General features: G+C 39.9%; 1 protein-coding gene across 3 annotated transcripts in view; it reads right to left on the bottom strand.

Annotated features, from left to right (window-relative positions):
- Nucleotides 1-19,223, bottom strand: part of corin (corin, serine peptidase) — a 120,380-nt gene that overhangs the window by 81,262 nt on the left and 19,895 nt on the right. For all 3 annotated transcript variants that reach the window (XM_052039870.1, XM_052039852.1, XM_052039861.1), the window contains exon 4: nucleotides 11,181-11,373. In XM_052039870.1, the coding sequence (XP_051895830.1) occupies nucleotides 11,181-11,373 (193 nt within the window). The remainder of the gene's footprint in view (nucleotides 1-11,180; nucleotides 11,374-19,223) is intronic.

Below are 19,223 nucleotides of genomic sequence, written 5' to 3'. Positions count from 1 at the left end.
ATATGAAATAATTCGGCAAATGTATGATAGACCCAATTCCCAGAAGTCCACCAACTAAGTTGATGTATTTTTTGTCAGGGAAGAGTAAACATGGGGCCAAATCCAAGACGTAAACTAGAATATCTCCAAATTCTGAAACTTAACTGTCCAAAGGTAGGGGGTTCAGTTAGAAGGACGAGTTACATAGAACATTACAGCAAAGTACAGGCCCTTCAGCCCACAATGTTGTGCCGACATTTTATCCTGCTCTTAGATCTATCTAACCCTTCCCTCCCACATAGCCCTCCATTTCTCTCTTATTCATGTGGCTAAGAGTCTCTTCAATGTCCCTAATGGATCTGACCCCACCACCTCTGCCAGCAGTGCGTTCCACGCACCCACCACTCTCTGTGTAAAAAAACCTGTCTCTGACATCCCCCCATACCTTCCTCCAGTCACCTTAAAATTATGACCACTCGTGTTAGTCATTTTCGCCCTGGGAAAAAGTCTCTGACTGTCCATTTTATCTATGCCTCTTATCATTTTGTACACCTCTATCAAGTCACCTCTCATCCTCCTTCTCTCTAAAGAGAAAAGCCCTAGCTCACTCAATCTATCCTCATAAGACATGCTCTCCAATCCAGGCAGCATCCTGGTAAATCTCCTCTGCACCCTCTCCAAAGCTCCTACATCCTTCCTATAATGGAGCGACCAGAACTGAACACAATACTCCAAGTGTGGTCTAACCAGAGTTCTACAGAACTGCAACATTACCTGTCAGCTCTTGAACTCAATACCCCGACTAATGAAGGCCAACACACCGTACGCCTTCTAAACAACCCCATCAAACCGCGCGGCAACCTTGAGGGATCTATGGACGTGGATCCCAAGATCCCTTTGTTCCTCCACACAGCTAGGAGTCCTGCCATTAACCTTGTATTCTGCCTTCAAATTCGATCTCCCAAAGTGTATCACTTCACACTTTTCTGGGTTGAACTCCATCTGCCACTTCTCAGCCCAGCTCTGCATCCTATCAATGTCCTGTTGTAATCTACAGCAACCTTCTACACTATCCACAATGCCACCAACCTTTGTTTCATCAGCAAAGTTAATAACCCACCCTTCCACATCCTCATCCAAGTCATTTATAAAAATCACAAAGAGCAGGGGTCCCAGAACAGATCCCTGCAGAACACCACTGGCCACCAACCTCCAGTCAGAATACGCTCCATCTACAACCACCCTCTGTCTTCTGTGGATGAGCCAATTCTGAATCCACACAGCCAAGTTTCCCTGGATCCCATGCCTCCTGACTTTCTGAATCAGCCTTCCATGAGGAACTTTATCAAACACTTTACTAAAATCCATGTACACCACATCCACTGCTCTACCTTCATCAATGTGCTTCATCACATCCTCAAAGAATTCAATCAGGCTCATGAGGCATGACCTGCACCTCACAAAGCCATGCTGACTGTTCCTAATCAGCCTATGCTTCTCTTAATGCCCATAAATCCTGTCTCTAAGAATCTTCTCCAGTAATTTGCCTACCAGTGAAGTAAGACTCACTGGTCTGTAATTCCCAGGGTTATCCCTACTCCCTTTCTTGAACAAAGGAACAACATTTGCCACCCTCCAATCATCTGGCACTACTCCTGTGGCCAGTGAGGATGCAAAGATCATCACCAAAGGCGCAGCGATCTCTTCCCTCGCTTCCCGTAATAGGAGTTATAGACCATGGCAGTTTAGCACCCAACATTGGATATATAGTTTATACATTTGAACATCAAAACCAGCTGCCAAAAAAAAACCCTGTCACATGATACTACCCACGAAAATTATTTCTGTATTTTGGACTGTCTATTTTAAGTGAATGTGCAACATAAACATGTTTTTAAATACAACGCCTTTAATGACAGCTGATAAAACTGACCGGCCACTAAAACAAGATGCAAAACATAAAGGACCTCTGTTTGTACACTTCAGGGATGGACTTCAGATCAGATCAAACAGATAATGATTTTCTTCACCAAACAACAAAAAGAAACTTTAAGCATGTTTGGTCTATTAGTTTTGTGCTTGAGTCCAAAGCAAATTTGGAATGAAAAGCCAGAGTACCTTCCAGGCATCAGAAATTACATGTTGAAATGAATATGGAATTAAAGTAAATACACAGGTAAATATGCCTACAAGAAATCTTGAATAATAACATCCAACATCAACTTTCCAAGTTATCTACAAAGATATGACACAAAATGCAACCGTAACACTCTCGCAATAAAGCAAAAGTCTTTCATAAGAGCAGTGGGTAGAACCTCTCCATTCTTGAAAATAGTGTGTGAACATTTTATGCCTGTTTGAGATGGCTGAGCCAAATTGGACAATCCTGACTTGCTTACCCTCATTCACCAGTTTCCCAATAAATAAAGGTATATATAGCACAGAAAAAAAACACTCCATGATGCCAGATGGAATAAATACATATTATAGCTGAGCCACACATGGAGATATTGGTATCACACAAGTAAAGGCTCCATCAAAGAAAGCTATGAGGGAAAAAGGAGTGTAGGGACTAAACATACAGACATCGGTGGTGGAGTCATTAAATTTGGGGGTGCACACGTGCCAACGTTTTGAAGAATATGATAAAAGAACAGAAGATTTATAGAACTGGGGAAGATGCTGTGTCAGATTGGGATGAAACTTTGGAGAGCTTTTAAAACGGGGAAGTAAGCACAGATCAGCAAGGACTGGGCAGTCTGACAGCCAGTATGATATATGCCTACTTGGAGTGGGTGCACTACCATGTTAGGGTTTAAACCAATGGAAATGGTGCCAATAGAATGTATTGAAGTACTCCAACAAATAATTCTATAATTTGGTAGGAAGGCTTATGAAGTGAATTCCAGAGCTTAGGTCTTGCAGCCAAAAACATGAGTGGTGATTAAATTCAGGTATGAGCAAGAAGCAGAATTAGAGGAGCACAGAAATCTTGTCATCTGGTTGGAGAAAGTTACAAAGACAAGGAGAGAGGGTCTGGGGACGGAATGATTTGAAAACAAGAATAGGAATTTTAAAATCAAGGCTTTGCTTAACCAGGAGCAAATGTAAGTGAGCAATGACTGGATTAATGGATGAATAGGACAGGCGAGTTATGACATAGGCAGCAGTAATTGGGATGGTCTCAAGTTTACAGAGACTGGTAGTAATTAAAATGAAAATCCTTTTGTAACTGGATAGACTAGATGGAGAGAGCGAGGAAGGATGAAAAGAAACACACAAATCAAAGCAAACTCACACTTACCTCAAGTAACAGTTCTCGCCAAATCGTGCATGCTATGCAGAAGTACTCCACCAACCATTACCACAGCGAATTCCAGAAATGTATGCAAACTGTTGCAGATCTAATATCCTTTCCTACAATTGTTTTGTTTAAACCTGATAAATGCTCACTAAAAAGAGGAATTGAAAAATTGTTCAAATATAAAAGAGTGAACAGAATTACAATTTAAAACCATAGATCACTTTGATTTCTAATGTAAAAAAACTGGCATATCACTATGTTGCTGACTGGAGAGAATGCTCAGTTACATCTCTTTAGTTGGAGAATAAAATATTCAATTTCTCTAAAGGCAGGGCACTGATTCTGCGTCCAAAAAAACTCTATGATAATTCTATGTCTTATGCATTGAGGTCTACTACTTAAAAGATGGCTGATGTTAAAGTCAATTCAAGTGTGATTGCAAATTAGTTTCGATAAATCTTCATCTAACCCAGGATTAAGATCTTTGACCATAAAGGAAGTGCCACTGGAACCAGTTTCACTAAATCTACAAATATGTGAACTGTATCATTACCCAAATACCAGTTATCAAGCCTGGCAAATAAATCATGCAAAGTACTTGCTACACAGTCTGGCAACAAGCAACAGTGAAAAACCAAACCAATTCTCAAACATTCTGCCTGTGAAAATTCTACATGGGTGAGAAAAGAAAATGAGCAACATCTTGCTCTGAATTATTGCCTGCACGTTTCTATGTTTGGTTTACAAAGTTTAATGAGAGATCCACTGATCACAAGCAATTCAAAATTCAACACATTTGTGCTCAGTGAAATTAACCAGATGTACTTGCAGATTCCCAGCATCCCTACCACAAATTCAGATACCTGCCAAATCCAGAGCTACCAAAGCACTAAAGCTTCACCTATTGCTAATGGGTATTATTTCACTGAAGATGCATGATTGATTGCTCTGCTCAAGGATGCTTGAATCAATCAACTGAATAGTATATCACTTCCAATTTAACGTACTGAGAAACTAAATTCCCATACCTTAGGAATCTTAATACAAAGGAGTGCCTACTTATAGACAATCATAATTCAGCAAGAATCCAGCAACCTTAGCAGTGGTCTGAAGATGTTATGGAATAATACAATGGATTTATGGATTACTGTGTGTTCTCTCTAATTATCAAATGCTATTCCAATCATATACACAGACTTGAACAGTATTAAACACATTATAACTTTAGATCTTGTGTTTTTCTAACTTCATAATTTGTAATAATCTACCTTCTGTAAGGCCTGTTGGCAAGCCAGGAATCATTTTCTGTTCCTAATTTCCTTTAAGAAAATAATGGTGAGCAGCTTTTTTGAACATGGCAAAGCCTGCAAGCTTGGGATGTCAAAGAAGATTTGGTGAGATGCTGCAATGCATTTTGCAATTGATCCTCAGTGGATCTATGGTAGAGAGAGCAAATGTTTAGGATTGGGTCCCAATGAGGAAGCTTAATTTGACATAAATGGGGTTGATCTTGAGTGTTCTTGAAGCTACACTCATGCAAGCAAGTGGTGAGTATCCCATCACTTTCCCGATATGCCTTGTAGGTGGTGGAAAGGTTTTGTGGGATTCAGGATGTGAGTCACTCTCCACAGGATATCTAACCTTTAAGCCTGCTCCTTCAGCCACTACATTTGTTTGTCTGATCCAGCCAAGTCTCTGGTCAAAGTGGTTCCCAAGATGCTGACAGTGGGGTTCTTGGTTTTGGACCTTCAATAATTTTATGGAAGGATAATATCTCCTGCAGAAAAGTCAGTTACATTAAGTCTTAATTAAGAGCCAACAGTGCATTAAATATCAAGGAGAAATGGGGAGGAACATTGCCTGGCACCTGCATGACATTAAAGCTACTTGCTATTTCAGCCTGAATATTGCCCTGAATGAAGATGCAATTACTTAATTGTCTGTGAATCAGCAAACAAAGCTGAGCATCATAAAATCATTAACAATTCCCAACAGATTGAATGAGAAGCAGCTGAAGATGGTTGGGACTACAAACTGGCTGGAGGAACTCTCGCACAATATCCTGGCATGACTGATCCCCAACAAGCACATGCATCATCTTTGTTTTAGGTAACACTCTAAATAGTCTTTAAGTATTGATCATAATTAACGTGAATTAATTCAGCAGCAAAATAAAGCAAAAGAAATTGGTGTCTTTGTTCAAAGGAAAAATGTGGATGTTTTACAATAATAGACATTTTTTCAGTGGAGTTCCCAAAGAGTCACAAACCAAGAGATATCTAAATTTTACCACCTTTCTGTCTGACAACTATAAAAATTTCAGGGCTCCACAACAGCACTAGGAAATTCAAGGACAACAGAAAAAGGTTGTTCATATATCCCTAATAGATTTGTCTACGATCAGATATTTCTTTCCAACAATCAAAATGTTTGTTCAACCAGTAAGATTTCTTTAAATTGCACAGCTGTTGGCACTTAATTAAAATTTAAACTTATTGACTTTGCTGCAGAATATAACCTCCTTCCATAAATTGGACAAACATTACTGGACTATTTATCAAAGTAAATATAGTGAATATTTATGAAATATTTCTGTTTGCCATTCAAGTCATGTATTTCTTTATTAGAATATTTATATATTGAAAAATTTGACATGATGTAATTATGCTCGCTGACACCATTAACTAAATATTGTTTTAAGTACAAGGCGTTGCTAAAGGAATGTAGGAACACTGAAATGACGATATTTTTCATTTTCATTTACTCCCCTATTTCACAACAACCAGTGCTCCACTGATCTGGGATGAAGTTACCCATGACCTCTGACCTATGCCATAGGTCATTAAACCAGTACATTGTGCCACTCTAATCTAAGATGAATTCTCAAACAGGATTTCTTTAAATATAGTTTAAAATCAGAAATAGAAATTACGTCTATATGTAATGGATAATTTATTAAGCTTAATACCCTAAAGGGCTTGATTTTCCTCTGCAGAATAAGATTAACAAAGAGATAATTTGAATAAATGGCTGAACGAGTCTAGCAAAAAGAGATTACAGATCTTTCCTTTAATGTTTACTGGCATTAACATTCAATGGGCCAGACTTCTTTTGTGAATGAAATTGTGCTTTAAAACTGCCTTGCACAGGTAAACTATGGCAGCTGTGCAATAAACTGACTTACAGGATATGCAAACTGTAATCAACAGTAGAAGAATGAATCTCAGGATTTAAAAGGTTAACCCTGCATAAAACATAAAACCCCATGAGGCATTAACTTTGCTGCCACTTTACTCATGATGATGGGATTTCTTAAAGTACTGATTCTCAAATGACTCGTCCGCCATATTGAGCTAAGTTTTCCCTCATGTTTGAGATGGGAGAAGGGCCAGCCACTGTACTCCTTTCATAGCTCATGGCCCCTTCTGCCACCAGAAGGGGGCACTTGGGGTAAAGATTGTAGTGGTTAGAGCTCCCAAGCTGAAGTGATGGATGAGCTCAGGATTTAATTGAAGGCTTTGGTACGCTGGACAATTTGCATCATTTTGGATAAATGTGTCAAGGGTATGGTCACTAAATTTGTCAATGACACAGAGATAGGCAGAAAAGTAAGTTCAGTTACAAAGAAAACATAACAGTTTTAGTCAATGGAATATAATGTGGGAAAATACAAAAATATATAATTTGGCAGAGCTCTGAGATGCAGAGGGTTCTGAGTATCCACAGCATGTTATTCGAAAAAGTTTTGAATGCAGATACGGCAAGTAATGAGAGAAACTAACAGAATGTTATTGTTAATCCTGTGAGAACTGAGTACAAAAAAAAGCTTAATTTATATAGGGCGTGGTGAAACTATATCTGTTTACAGTATTGTCCTTCTCATTTAAGGAAGCTTGTTCATGCATTTAAAACAATTCATGCAAGATTTACTGGACTAATATCTGGAAGGGGCAGGTTGTCTTATAAGGAAAAATTGGTGAAGTTAGGATTGTATCCACCGGAATTTAGAAGAGAAAGAGGGACTTGACTAAAACACAAGATTCTGAGAGGTCTTAACAAGATGGATGTGGAGAAGATGTTTCCTCTTATAGCGTCCCTATTTTTAAAAAGGTCATCTATTTAAGACAGAGATAAGGCAACATTTTTTCCTCTAAGAGTTTCATGTTTCTGGAACGTCTTCCTCAAAGGGCTGTGGAAATAGACTTTTTTTTGTGTATTTTTAAGGCAGAGGTAGCAAGGGAGTGAAAGGTTCTCACAGTAGACAGGAATGCAGAGATGAGTTTCCAGCTTAATCGGCCGTGAACTAATTAAACGGTGGAACAGACTCAATTCCTCCTAATTCATATGTTCATATACAAGGAAATCAGTCCAAGCCAAGGGAAGGCTCTCTAAGCTGACTGATATCACAGCACATGTCAATATGTTCATCCCGATCGCCTCCGAACATAAGCAAAGCATAACCACCGAAGATCACTCTGCAGTTTCGCAAAGCACAATGTGTGCGCACTGAGGTGTCAATTGCCTGTTGACATTTCACAAACACTTAAAATAACTCAAGACCTGTTGAAAAAATATTATTATTAAACTAAAGAAGTTAAAAGAGTAGAAATACAAACACATAAAATAATTAAAGAATTAAAATTAATTTAGTTAAAGCAAATAAATTGCTTATATTTTTCCCCACTCACTTCAGTGGCACTGCTGTGTTTACTCCAGTTTAACACACAGCAAGATCAGTGTCAGATCTCTCAGCCCATGGGCTCCAGTGGTGCGGCCCAGACACACGGAGATTCTGTAGGATGACCCTGCGGAATCTGTCTCTGATCCCACATCACCTGGACCAGGCACAGGATCAGAATCCCAATTCCCAGTGGATTCCCATATGGAAAATTTGGAACAGAAAGTTAATTTATTTTTTAATTATTTTACTTTCCATTAATCAGAGATATTTTAAATCTGTGACAAACCCTTGACAATTTTGACAGAAAGCAAACCTCCGCCAACTGGCCTGCCTTTCATCAAAGGCATTCCAGTGCAGGGTCTCAGCAGTTTGCCATCTGATGCCTTGCTGTGCTTCACCAGACACCTCCAGTGAGTGTAAGTATTTAGGGGCGATGGGCAGTCGGACAAGTTCAACTGGATTCAGCCCAATATCATCCATTAGGATTTCAGGAAGGTATTGGAACCTATCCCCCATGAAGGACTACCATGCAACATTCGACCCTTATTTTGTAGGTGTTAGAAAAGACCGGTAAACAGATTGATGATGAGTGTGTAGCCAAGAATCTGACTGACTTCCAGGGCAGTGCCACAAAAGAATGTTCAATTGTTGTAACTAATTTAAGAGAAAGAAATTGTGTTAATATTTGCAGATTCTACCATTCAGTGGAAAAGGAAGAATATTCACATGTGCATTATAGATCAAGATGTTGAGAAAAGGCAGATGCAAATTAATAACAGTGAAATGTGATGGAAGGTGGTAGGATTAGGGTAGATGTGAATTATGCACTAGGTGGGAATACACTTAAGGCATTGGAGTGTAAAAGAGATTGAGATTTTACTGATCACTAAAACGTTCAGCAAAATATGCTCAGCTGTTAAAAGTGTACTAGGGTTAGTAGGAAGGCCTAGAAAGCTATCAGTCCAAAGAGATTATTTTAAAATTACATTTTGCTCTGATGAATCCCTGATTTGACTATATCAAGATGAGCATTTGGTGAATGGAGAACATACAAAGAGGTGATGCATTACGTTCAGTGCGGATTCAGTGAGCCAAGGCTCCCAGTTCAATGCTGTTTGATGCTATAAGTACATAGGCAATCCCAGAACTCAAGGAAATAGCATTAGAAAAATCTACTTTACTGGGCGTTTTGAAAAGAGTGGATAAAGAGGGAATCCTTAAAGTTCTGTAAAAATTTGAATTAAGCTTTTTATTGCATTTCAAACATAAGCACACAGGAGCCATATTTATAAACAGAATAAAAGTGAATTAATTTTTTTTATTTTAGTAACTATTTTACTGAAAAGGATACTAAAAATAGAGAACAGATTCTCAAGCATAAGTGATAGAAGTCTTGAGGTTTTAAGATGGTCCCAGACAAATTATTAAAGGAAAAACGAGACAGGCAAACTAGATGGGCTGAATATTTACTCTGCTCAAAATACCACCTTGGCCAGGATTTTTACTGAAAGGGGCAGGTTCAGATGAGAAACTGGACTATTTTAACTCCTGAGCCCAATTTAAGTTTCAGCCCAAAACCAGCACTTATGGATGGGAACTGGACGTTTGTTCAAGAGCTCTAGAACACCAGCAACCCAAAGGAATCACCCTCAGCAAAATGTCACCATCAGACATGGACATAAACAGCCAACACCAGGCAGCAAGCTTAGTGGAGAAGATCTATCAGTATTGATGTCTTAGGTGGATGACTTTTCTGATAATATCATCAATATGCGACTTAAGCTCTTCTTGTCTTTCCACAGATGCTGCTTGACCTGTTAAGTACTTCTAGCATTCTTGGTTTCTATTTCATATACTCAGCATCCATAATAACTTGCTTCTATAACTCAGAGTTACAAAATCTCCAACTCTGGCCCCCTTCAGTATCTCGAATCTAATCACTTTACCACTAGTGGGCATGCATTTGGCTATCAAGACCCTAAGCTCTGAAATTCCCTTCCAAAACTCCTCACCCCATCCCCATCTCAGACATTGTTTTAAAAAAATGGAATTCTTTGGTTATGTATCCTAATATCTTTTATGAGTTGGTATCAATAATTTGTTTTTAAAGATTCCTGGGAACAATTTTATTATTAAAAGGTACTTTATAGATAAAATGTGTTATTATTGATCCTTTCTTGGTTTCAAAGTAATACCATTCACAAATCTATTGGGACACATTAATGATAAACTAAATTGATAATGAGATATCCAAGGAGAATAATCTGCCTGAATTTAAAGCAGTATTATATAGAGTTCTACATGTGAAACACTAAAAGCAAAAATGGTAGATGCAATTCATGAAAAAAATTACTATTCATAAATGATTCAAAGAAAGTACTAGGTTTGCCAATTGCTCAACACTGTATGATCAGTTCACTGCTGGCTGGACATCGATGTCATTTGAAATTCAAATGATCAACTTTATTTGATTGTCAGATAAAGATCAATGTCCAAAAGTACAGATTACTGGAATACAAAGGAGCAAGGGTGGAAAATCAAATGATTCAGTTGGCTGATCAAGTAAATCCATGGTCAATAATGTTACCCAAAAACTGAAACACAGCTCAATTAGATACACATTACCATAAATCAAAAACAGCCACTAATTCCATGTACCACTTTGAAAAAAAATCACCACTTGCCGTGTTGTGCACAGATTTGAATGCTTTTAGAGGGATACAGGATCACTGAAAAAAGCTAATAAGAATGGTCCAGGACTCAAAATTCATCATTACTGAAAGGAAGAAAGCAGAGAGACAGTTGTGAAAACTGAAATTAATGTAAGTATAAGTGGTCACTAAAGAACCAATAGATAGGAAAGTAAAATTACCAGCTCAAGATAGTCTGATATTTAAAAGAAGTACCTCAGATTAATTAATTAACATTAATACAAGACACATCAGGAAGAACACACAAAAATTTTACCACTCTGCCTTTGGTCTAAACAGCAGTTTACAGCATGCCAAAGAGGAACTGTTGAGTGAGACCATATGGTCTGGGCCTTCTGTCAACCAGTGGAAGAGGAGTGCCCAACAATGGGCCACACTCATCATACCATCCAAGGTGCTGTACTGAGCCCCACTTATCAGTGTTGAGTAGCCGCACCACTCACCCTGGCCCAATCCAACCCATACCTCCCTACACAGAGCCACACACAAATCAAAAGCCATGTACCTCTCAAGGTTGTTGATGCACTCCGGAAAGGCAATGCTGCACCCAAACAGCATGATATGCTTATAGCAATGCAGTTGTTTAAGCTGATTGAAGAAACGGATTAGCATTTCCACATCTGTGATGTTGAAGTTTGAAGTAGTCTGATTATAGGGCAGCATTTCACATAGGCTGTGGCTTGTATTGCTACAGGCACCTGTTATGGAACAGACAAACAAAAATATTCTTTTAAAGGAGTAGCTATAGAATATTTCAGGATGAGGACTCAATTTTAGAAGATGAGCAGCAAAGACATAAATTCACATTGTGTACTTTTAGAAAAAGTTAAACAAGGAAAACTAAGCAAGCACAAAAAATTTGGAAGCATGAGATTCACCGTGTCCTTTCAAAGTCATCATTCTTAGAATACAAAAATTACATTTTATATGAACATGTCCCAGGTGCAGCCACTTAAAAAACTAGTGAGAAATAAAACATGGAAATAAACTTAACAAGAGTAAAAAGATTCAGAGTTCCACAAGTATGTAATGGGAAGAGATTAGTGAAAATAACTGTAGGTCTCTTGGAGACAGGAATATTAAAAATTATAATGGGGAATTGGAAATTAATATAGAAATCAAACCAGCACTTTAAGGAGAAATTCAATGCCCATGAACATTTGCATTTGAGAGCAGCTGTATATGAAATATGGGGGAAATGACACCAATGCAGGAAGATGGTTCCAAATCACCAACTTGGTTTCACCAAAGTGGTGCAAGGGGCAGGTGGCCAAACTGCTCACAAAGGACAGGCTACCAGCTTAATTTGTTAGTGGCACTGGACATCTCCGAATTAACCAGCCATACTGCTCTTGCAAAGCCCACCTAGCGTTTCCCAGAGCTTAGTGGAGCCAGCAGCTTCAGCAAAAGGAAAAGAGACTGAATGAACAGGACTATTTACTCCGGGTCCCCACAACACCCACTTATACATTCTCACTAAGGGATTGGCCCTGCACACAGCCCGGGATCAAGGATTAAGTATACTGTTTATCATATAGAGTTGTGGACTCCTTGCCTAAAAAAGGATATACTTGCCTTAAAAAAAGGCTTAAAAAAAGAATTTACTTGCCTTAGAGGGTATGAAAGAAAGGTTCACTGGCTTGATTCCAGCGATGAGAGGACTTTCCAAAGAATAGAGATTAAGTGGAATACGTTTATTCTTCCTGGAGTTTAGAATGAAGGATGATCTCATTGAAATTTGGAGGCTTTGATAGATGACATGGTGAAAGACCATTTCCCCAGCAAGGGAGTCTTGAAACATTGCACAAAGTCTCAGGATAAGGAGTTGGTCATTTGGGATTGAGGCAAAGAGCAACTTAGACTCTTAGAGGACTTAGTGGATCTTTGGAATTCTCTACTCCAGCGGCTGTGGAAGCACAGCCAATGACCGAGGAAAAAAGACCAGGTTCAGTAGATTTTTAAACACCAAGGGAATGAAGAGAAATCAGAGAGAGCTGGAAAGCCGAAGTGATCTGAAAGTTTAGAACTGATTTTATTGAACACCAAAACTACATGGCCAATTTCTTCCCCTATTTCTTATGTTTCCTGTGAATTTGACAAATGAAATTATTGCTTTGGCAACTTTCTAAAACTTTATGGCAGCAAGTTGTTGAACTAATTTCAGCAAATGTTTGACAAGACACCTAATTAGAAGTAGACTACCGCAAGTTCCATGTAAATATAAAAGACAATTATCACAAACCTGCACTCCATATATGTATATACACACATACACACATATTTATATATTTATGTATAAAATACACTTAATATATTCAATGTATAGCATTGGGAAGAAAAATCCCAGCTCATTATATTCACTGTAAACAAATTTCCCACAGTAATTCCTCTGAAAAAAAATATATCCTGACACATCAACAAAATAATGTGAAAGTGCAAGGAAAAGTGGAGCCAACAAAAAAAGTTAAATAGATAAATTAACATTGTATCTGAAGAGAAGCAACCATTATAGTTCAGTACGTGGCTGATGTTGTTGAAATCATCAGAACTTGTTCTAGGCACAGAATTTGTATTTGCCCACAGAAATGACAGTGGGCAGGATGGCAACAGAGCACACAGACTGCAGGACAACACTGAATTTTAATGTGGAGTCACAGACCCAAAACATTTTTGGTGGCACGATAAGTTTGTACGTTCTTCCTGTGTCTGCATGGGTTTCCTCCGGGTGCTCCAGTTTCCTCCCACATTCCAAAGACATACAGGTTAGGAGCTGTGGGCATGCTATGTTGGCACCGGAAGAGTGACAACACTTGTGGGCTGCCCCCCAGCATATTCTCAGTAACACAAAAAGCTGCATTTCACTGTGTGTTTCGATGTACGCGTGACTAATACATATCTTTGTATCTTAATATCACTGTTTCTCTTCCACAGATGCTGCCTGATATGCTAAGTGTTTCCAGTATTTTCTGTTTTCATTTCAGATTCCCAGAATCTGCAGTTTTTTGATTTTCTGGACAACACAGACTATCTTATGAGAATGGCAGGCACACAGCAGGTGGAATTTAATACAGTCATAGAGTTGTACAGCAGAGAAACAGGCCTGTCTGCCCACCATGTTTGCCAACCTTTATGCCCAAAGTGGATAAGAGTGAAATGAATCAATTTGGGAGAAAAGGGATAGGCGTTATAATTGAAAAAGAAAATGGCTTGCATTGAAAAGCACCTTTCACAGTTTCAGATCACCCTAAAACACTATATGACCAATAAACTCCGGCCGAAGTGCAGTCTTTGTAATAAAGGAAACATGACAACTAATTTGTGCATTACAAATTCCCTCAAACAGTGATGTTATATCAATCAAATTATCTCCCTTTTTTGTCATGATGATTGGAGAATAACTATAGCCTAGGATGCAATGGATAATTCTCCTGTTCTTTGAAATAGTTCCATGGGATTGTTTATAATGAGAAGGCAGAATATTTAGTTTAGTATCTCTTCCAAAAGACAGTACTACCAATAGTGCAGCACTCCCTCGATACTGTACTAGGATCTAAGCAGTGCTATTCTGATGGGAGAGTAGCCATGGTGTACACAAGCAATTCCTTAAAAGGTGGCAGTGCAAAGCTTATAAAAAGGGAAGATTTATGGGATACCTTGCTTTGGTAAAGAGGGTTACTGAATACAGAAATCAATAAAGTCATGCTTAACATTCACAGACTTCAGCTAAAGGATTGTGCACAATTCCAGACATCACAGTCTTGAAAGGATTTCAGGGCCTTGGAAAAGGCACGGAGCAGGACTGGTGGGATAACATAGAGGATGAAGCACTTTAGCCTTGTGGAAGGATTGGGGAAGATGGAGTTCCTTCTACACGGTGAAGGTCAATTAGGTTTCTTCTTAAAGGTTTTGACAGAGCATATAGAAAGAAACAGTTCCTTTAAGTGGTTGGCCTGCAATCCAAAGTTATGGATTTACACAGCTGACAAAAGAACTAGAAGGGAAATGAGAAGATTTTTTTCCCCCTGCACAGATTTGTTAAATTTTGGAATTCATTATCTGAAGAGGAAGTGGAACAGTTTCTGGGTACCTTTTGAAGCATGTGGATATGATGAGGATTAACTTCCTGTGATGTTGGGGAGAAGTTAAGGCGAGGGACCAAATTGGACTGCTCTCTCAAAGGCACAACTGCCAAAAAGCCTCCTTATGTGCTGCAGGGTTTTATGATTTCATGATCCTGTTGGTTGTTGATGAGCCAAAACATACGACTGTACTGAATGAGAAAAAGATTATATTGGCAGCAGAGCAAAGATTGATTCAGAAGCAGCAAAGATGTACCACAATAAAAATGAGACGTGGAGAAATTTTAGATTAAAATTTTAACAAAGAAACAAAAGTGGTGAAATTGAGAAACAAAGTATGAAGCAAACTAAATTTACATTTACTGAATCGGTCGGCAGTTCCCAGTCTTTTTTATTGCCGAGACTATAGCAGGAAGAGTGACTAACTGTACCAACGTTAACAGGGCTGAGTAGCTGTGCAGGTACTGCATAATAAGAGAATTTATACCCACAATCCCAGAAACTGACCTGCAGTGTAGTATCCCAGTGTGTCAGAGGTGTACAGCACAGAAAGTCCTAATGACTATCAAGCACCCATTTACACTAATCCCATTTTGCTCTCCTCTCATTCCCAGCACCACCCCCCAGATTTTACCACTCCTTACACATCAGGGGCAAGTTACAGCAGCCAATTAATCTACCAACCTGCGCATCTTTCTGATGTGGCAAGAAACCAGAGCACCAAGAGGAAACCCACACAATCACAGAGAGAACATGCAAACTCCACAGAGACAGCACTGGAGGTCAGGATTGACCATAAGACTATAAGGTATGAGCAGAATTAGGCCATTCAGCCCATCAAGTCTGCTCCACCATTCAATCATGGCTGATTTATTTTTCCCTCTCAACACCATTCTCCTGCCTTCTCCCCATAACCTTTGACGCCCTTACTAATCAAGAACCTATCAAACTCTGCGTTAAATATACCCAATGACTTGGCCTCCACAGCCATCTGTGGCAATGAATTCCACAGATTCACCACCCTCTGGCTAAAGAAATTCCTCATCTCGGTTCTAAAGGGACATCCATTTATTCTGAGGCTGTGCCCTCTGGTCCTAGACTCTCCCACTACAGGAAACATCCTCTCCACGTCCACTCCATCCAAGCCTTTCAATATTCAATAGGTTTCAATGAGATCCGCCCTCATCCTTCTAAACTCCAGTGAGTACAGGCCTAGAGCCATCAAATGCTCCTCATGAGTTAACCCTTTCATCTGTGGGATCATTCTTGTAAACCTCCTCTGGACTCTCTCCAATACCAGCACATCCTTCCTTAGATATGGGTCCCAAAACCGCTCGCAATATTCCAAATGTGGTCTGACCAACGCATTATAAAGCATCAGCATTGCATCCTTGTTTTTATATTCTAGTCCTCTCGAAATGAATGCCAACGTTGCATTTGCCTTCCTTACTACCGACTCAACCTGCAAGTTAACCTTTACGGAATCCTGCACTAGGACTCCCAAGTCCCTTTGCACCTCGATTTCTGAATTCTCTCCCCATTTAGAAAATAGTCTACGCCTTTATTCCTTCTACCAAGGTGCATGACCGTACACTTTCCAACACTGTATTCCATCTGCCACTTCTTTGCTCATTCTCCCAACCTGTCCAATTCCTACTGCACTCTCCCCGCTTCCTCAACACTACCTGCCCCTCCACTCCTATTTGTATCATCTGCAAATTTAGCCACAAAGCCATCAATTCCATCATCCAGATCATTAACATATAGCGTGAAAAGTAGGGGACCCATTCACTGACCCCTGCAGAACACCACTAGTCACCAGCAGCTGAAAAGGCCCCCATTATTCCCACTCTTTGCCTTCTGCCAGTCAGCCAATCTTCTATCCATGTTAGTGCCTTTCCTGTAATACCGTGGACTCCTATCTTGCTGAGCAGCCTCATGTGCTGCACCTCGTCAAAGGCCTTCTGAAAATCCAAGTAAACAACATCCACTGACTCTTCTTTGTCTATCCTGTCTGTTAGTTCCCCAAAGAATTCCAACAGATTTGACAGGCAAGATTTCCCCTTAAGGAAACCATGCTGTCTTTAGATTATTTTATCATGTGCTTCCAAGTACCCAGAAACCTCAGCCTTAATAATGGACTCTAATATCTTACCAACCCCTGAAGTCAGGCTAACCAGCCTATAATTTCCTGTCTTTTGCCTCCCTCCCTTCTGAAAGAGTGGAGTGACATTTGTGATTTTCCAGTTCTCTGGAACCATTCCTGACTCTAGTGATTCTTCAAAGATCACTACTAATGCCTCCATAATCTCTTCAGCTACCTCTTTCAGAACACTGGGTTGTAGTCCATCCGGTCCAGGTGACTGACTTATCCACCTTCAGACCTTTCAGCTTCCTGAGCACCTTCTCCTTGGTAATAGCGTCTACACTCACTTCTGCCCCCTGACTCTCTCGAATTTCTAGCATGTTGCTGGTGTCTTCTACAGTGAAGGCTGAAGCAAAATACTTATTCAGTTCATCCGCCATTTCTTTATTCCCCATAACTCTCTCTCCAGCATAGTTTTCCAGTGGTCCAATGTCCACTCTTGCTTCTCCTTTACTCTTTATATAACTGAAAAAACTTCTGGTATCCTCTTATATTATTGGTTAGCTTAGCTTCATATTTCATCTTTTCTCCCCTTATTGCTTTTTAGTTGCCCTCTGTTGAATTTTAAAAGCTTCCCAATCCTCTAGCTTCCCGCTCATTTTTATGATATCATATGCCCTCTCTTTTGCTTTTATGCCGTCTTTGACTTCCCTTCTCAGCCACGGTTGCCTCATCCTCTCTTTTAGAATGCTTCTTCAGGATCGAACCTGGGTCAAAGGAGCAGTGAGGAAGTGGATCTAATAGCTGTGCCACTGCACGTGTGCCTTGAGAGAACTTGGGCTCTGTGGATGTACAAGTCGCAAGAACAGTGCCGGAGATATAGACGCTAGTCACATCTCCTGTGGTTCTGGAGACATAAGGGACTGCAGATGTTGGAATCTGGAGCAACAAACAATCTGCTGGAGGGACTCAGCGGGTCGAGCGGCATCTGTAGTGGCTGGAGGGGAGGTGAGAAGGGGGAAGGAATGGTTGATGCAGGTGAAAACCCTGCAAGAGGAAAGATATTCAGTATAAAAAGGAGAGGGGGAGTGATGCGACAGGAGCTAGTGGGTGATTGGTGGACCGAAGGAGGGGTGAAGGATGATGAGCAGAGGGAGCCAGGTGGGGGAGGAAGAGGGGTGAGGTTGAAAGACAGAAGCAGATGGATGATAGATGGAAGCAAACAAAATAAAAAAGGGCAGTTGGTGCCAGATGGGGGAAGGGTGAGGGTGGAATCAGTTGGGAGGGTGATAAACTGATGTGCAAGGAAGGCGTTAATGGGAACCATTTGGGGCGAGGTGACGAGCATGTGGAAGCAGAACCAGAAACGATGACGTGCAGGAGTTGTCTGCATACATGGCATGGGTTCAACAGCAAAAAAAGTGTTGGGGAGGTGCTAAAGTTTTTATTTTCTCACCTAAAACGTACTCCATTATGAATGTGTAATCCAATCGAACTCTCTTTATACCTGAAATCTTACTAAAGGATAATATATCCTCACTCAAGCAGTGTTTAATCATCTGAAATACAATTCAAAATTATGACTTTATAACATAAAACAAATAGTAAACAGCTGACACAGGTACTGGACAGGATAGAAGACATGAGCTGAAGTACTTTGCGGTAAGGCCAGAAGTGAAGGCAAGTGTGAAACTTCGTGTTGGATCATAGGGAAAGACCAATTTTCATTGGCTACGTCAGTGAAGTTTTATCCTAAAAGGTAAGAACTCTCAGTCACTGTTCATTCACTGAAAATCATACTCATTGTGTGTGGATTGACACAGACCAGTCATGAGTTTACACAGAGTTCAGATAGGGGTGGTGCACAGGGGGTCATTAAATGGAAGGGTATCCTTGTATCAACTATTACATCAAGATTATTGTTATTATCTGTTTTCCTTAATCATTTACTAAAAATCCCCAGTCAGAAATTTTGCACAACCAGACTAATTTCAATTAACCACCCACTGTAAGGATGGGGCATGGGGAGGGGAAGACACCAACAGAGTGGAAGAATGTTAAAAACATTCAAAGTTAGCCAATGTAGGAAAAGAACCATGGTATGAATGATGCATAATTAATTAAGAGATGATTAATAAAAAGATGAATATTCATTTCTTGCCAGTTTCTCAGGATTGGATCTAGAGGTTGGCTGCACTAGATCTCACTCTTCCTGGTGGCGTAGGAGTGAGGCAGGACTTCCATCAGCCTCCCAGATTCTGCTGCAGCCCAGATCACTTCCCAATCAAATTTCCTGCTGATGGGAACCGCTACTAGCTGTGCCATTTCAAGACCATCCTTGCAGTGACAAAAGAGGTGGTTAGGTAGTTACAGAGGCAGATCA

This window comes from Pristis pectinata, chromosome 2 (genome assembly GCF_009764475.1).
Source record: "Pristis pectinata isolate sPriPec2 chromosome 2, sPriPec2.1.pri, whole genome shotgun sequence".
NCBI classification, from domain to species: Eukaryota; Metazoa; Chordata; class Chondrichthyes; order Rhinopristiformes; family Pristidae; genus Pristis; species Pristis pectinata.
The sequence above is the reverse complement of the archived record's forward strand: the minus strand, read 5'-3'. Positions and strand labels throughout refer to the sequence as shown.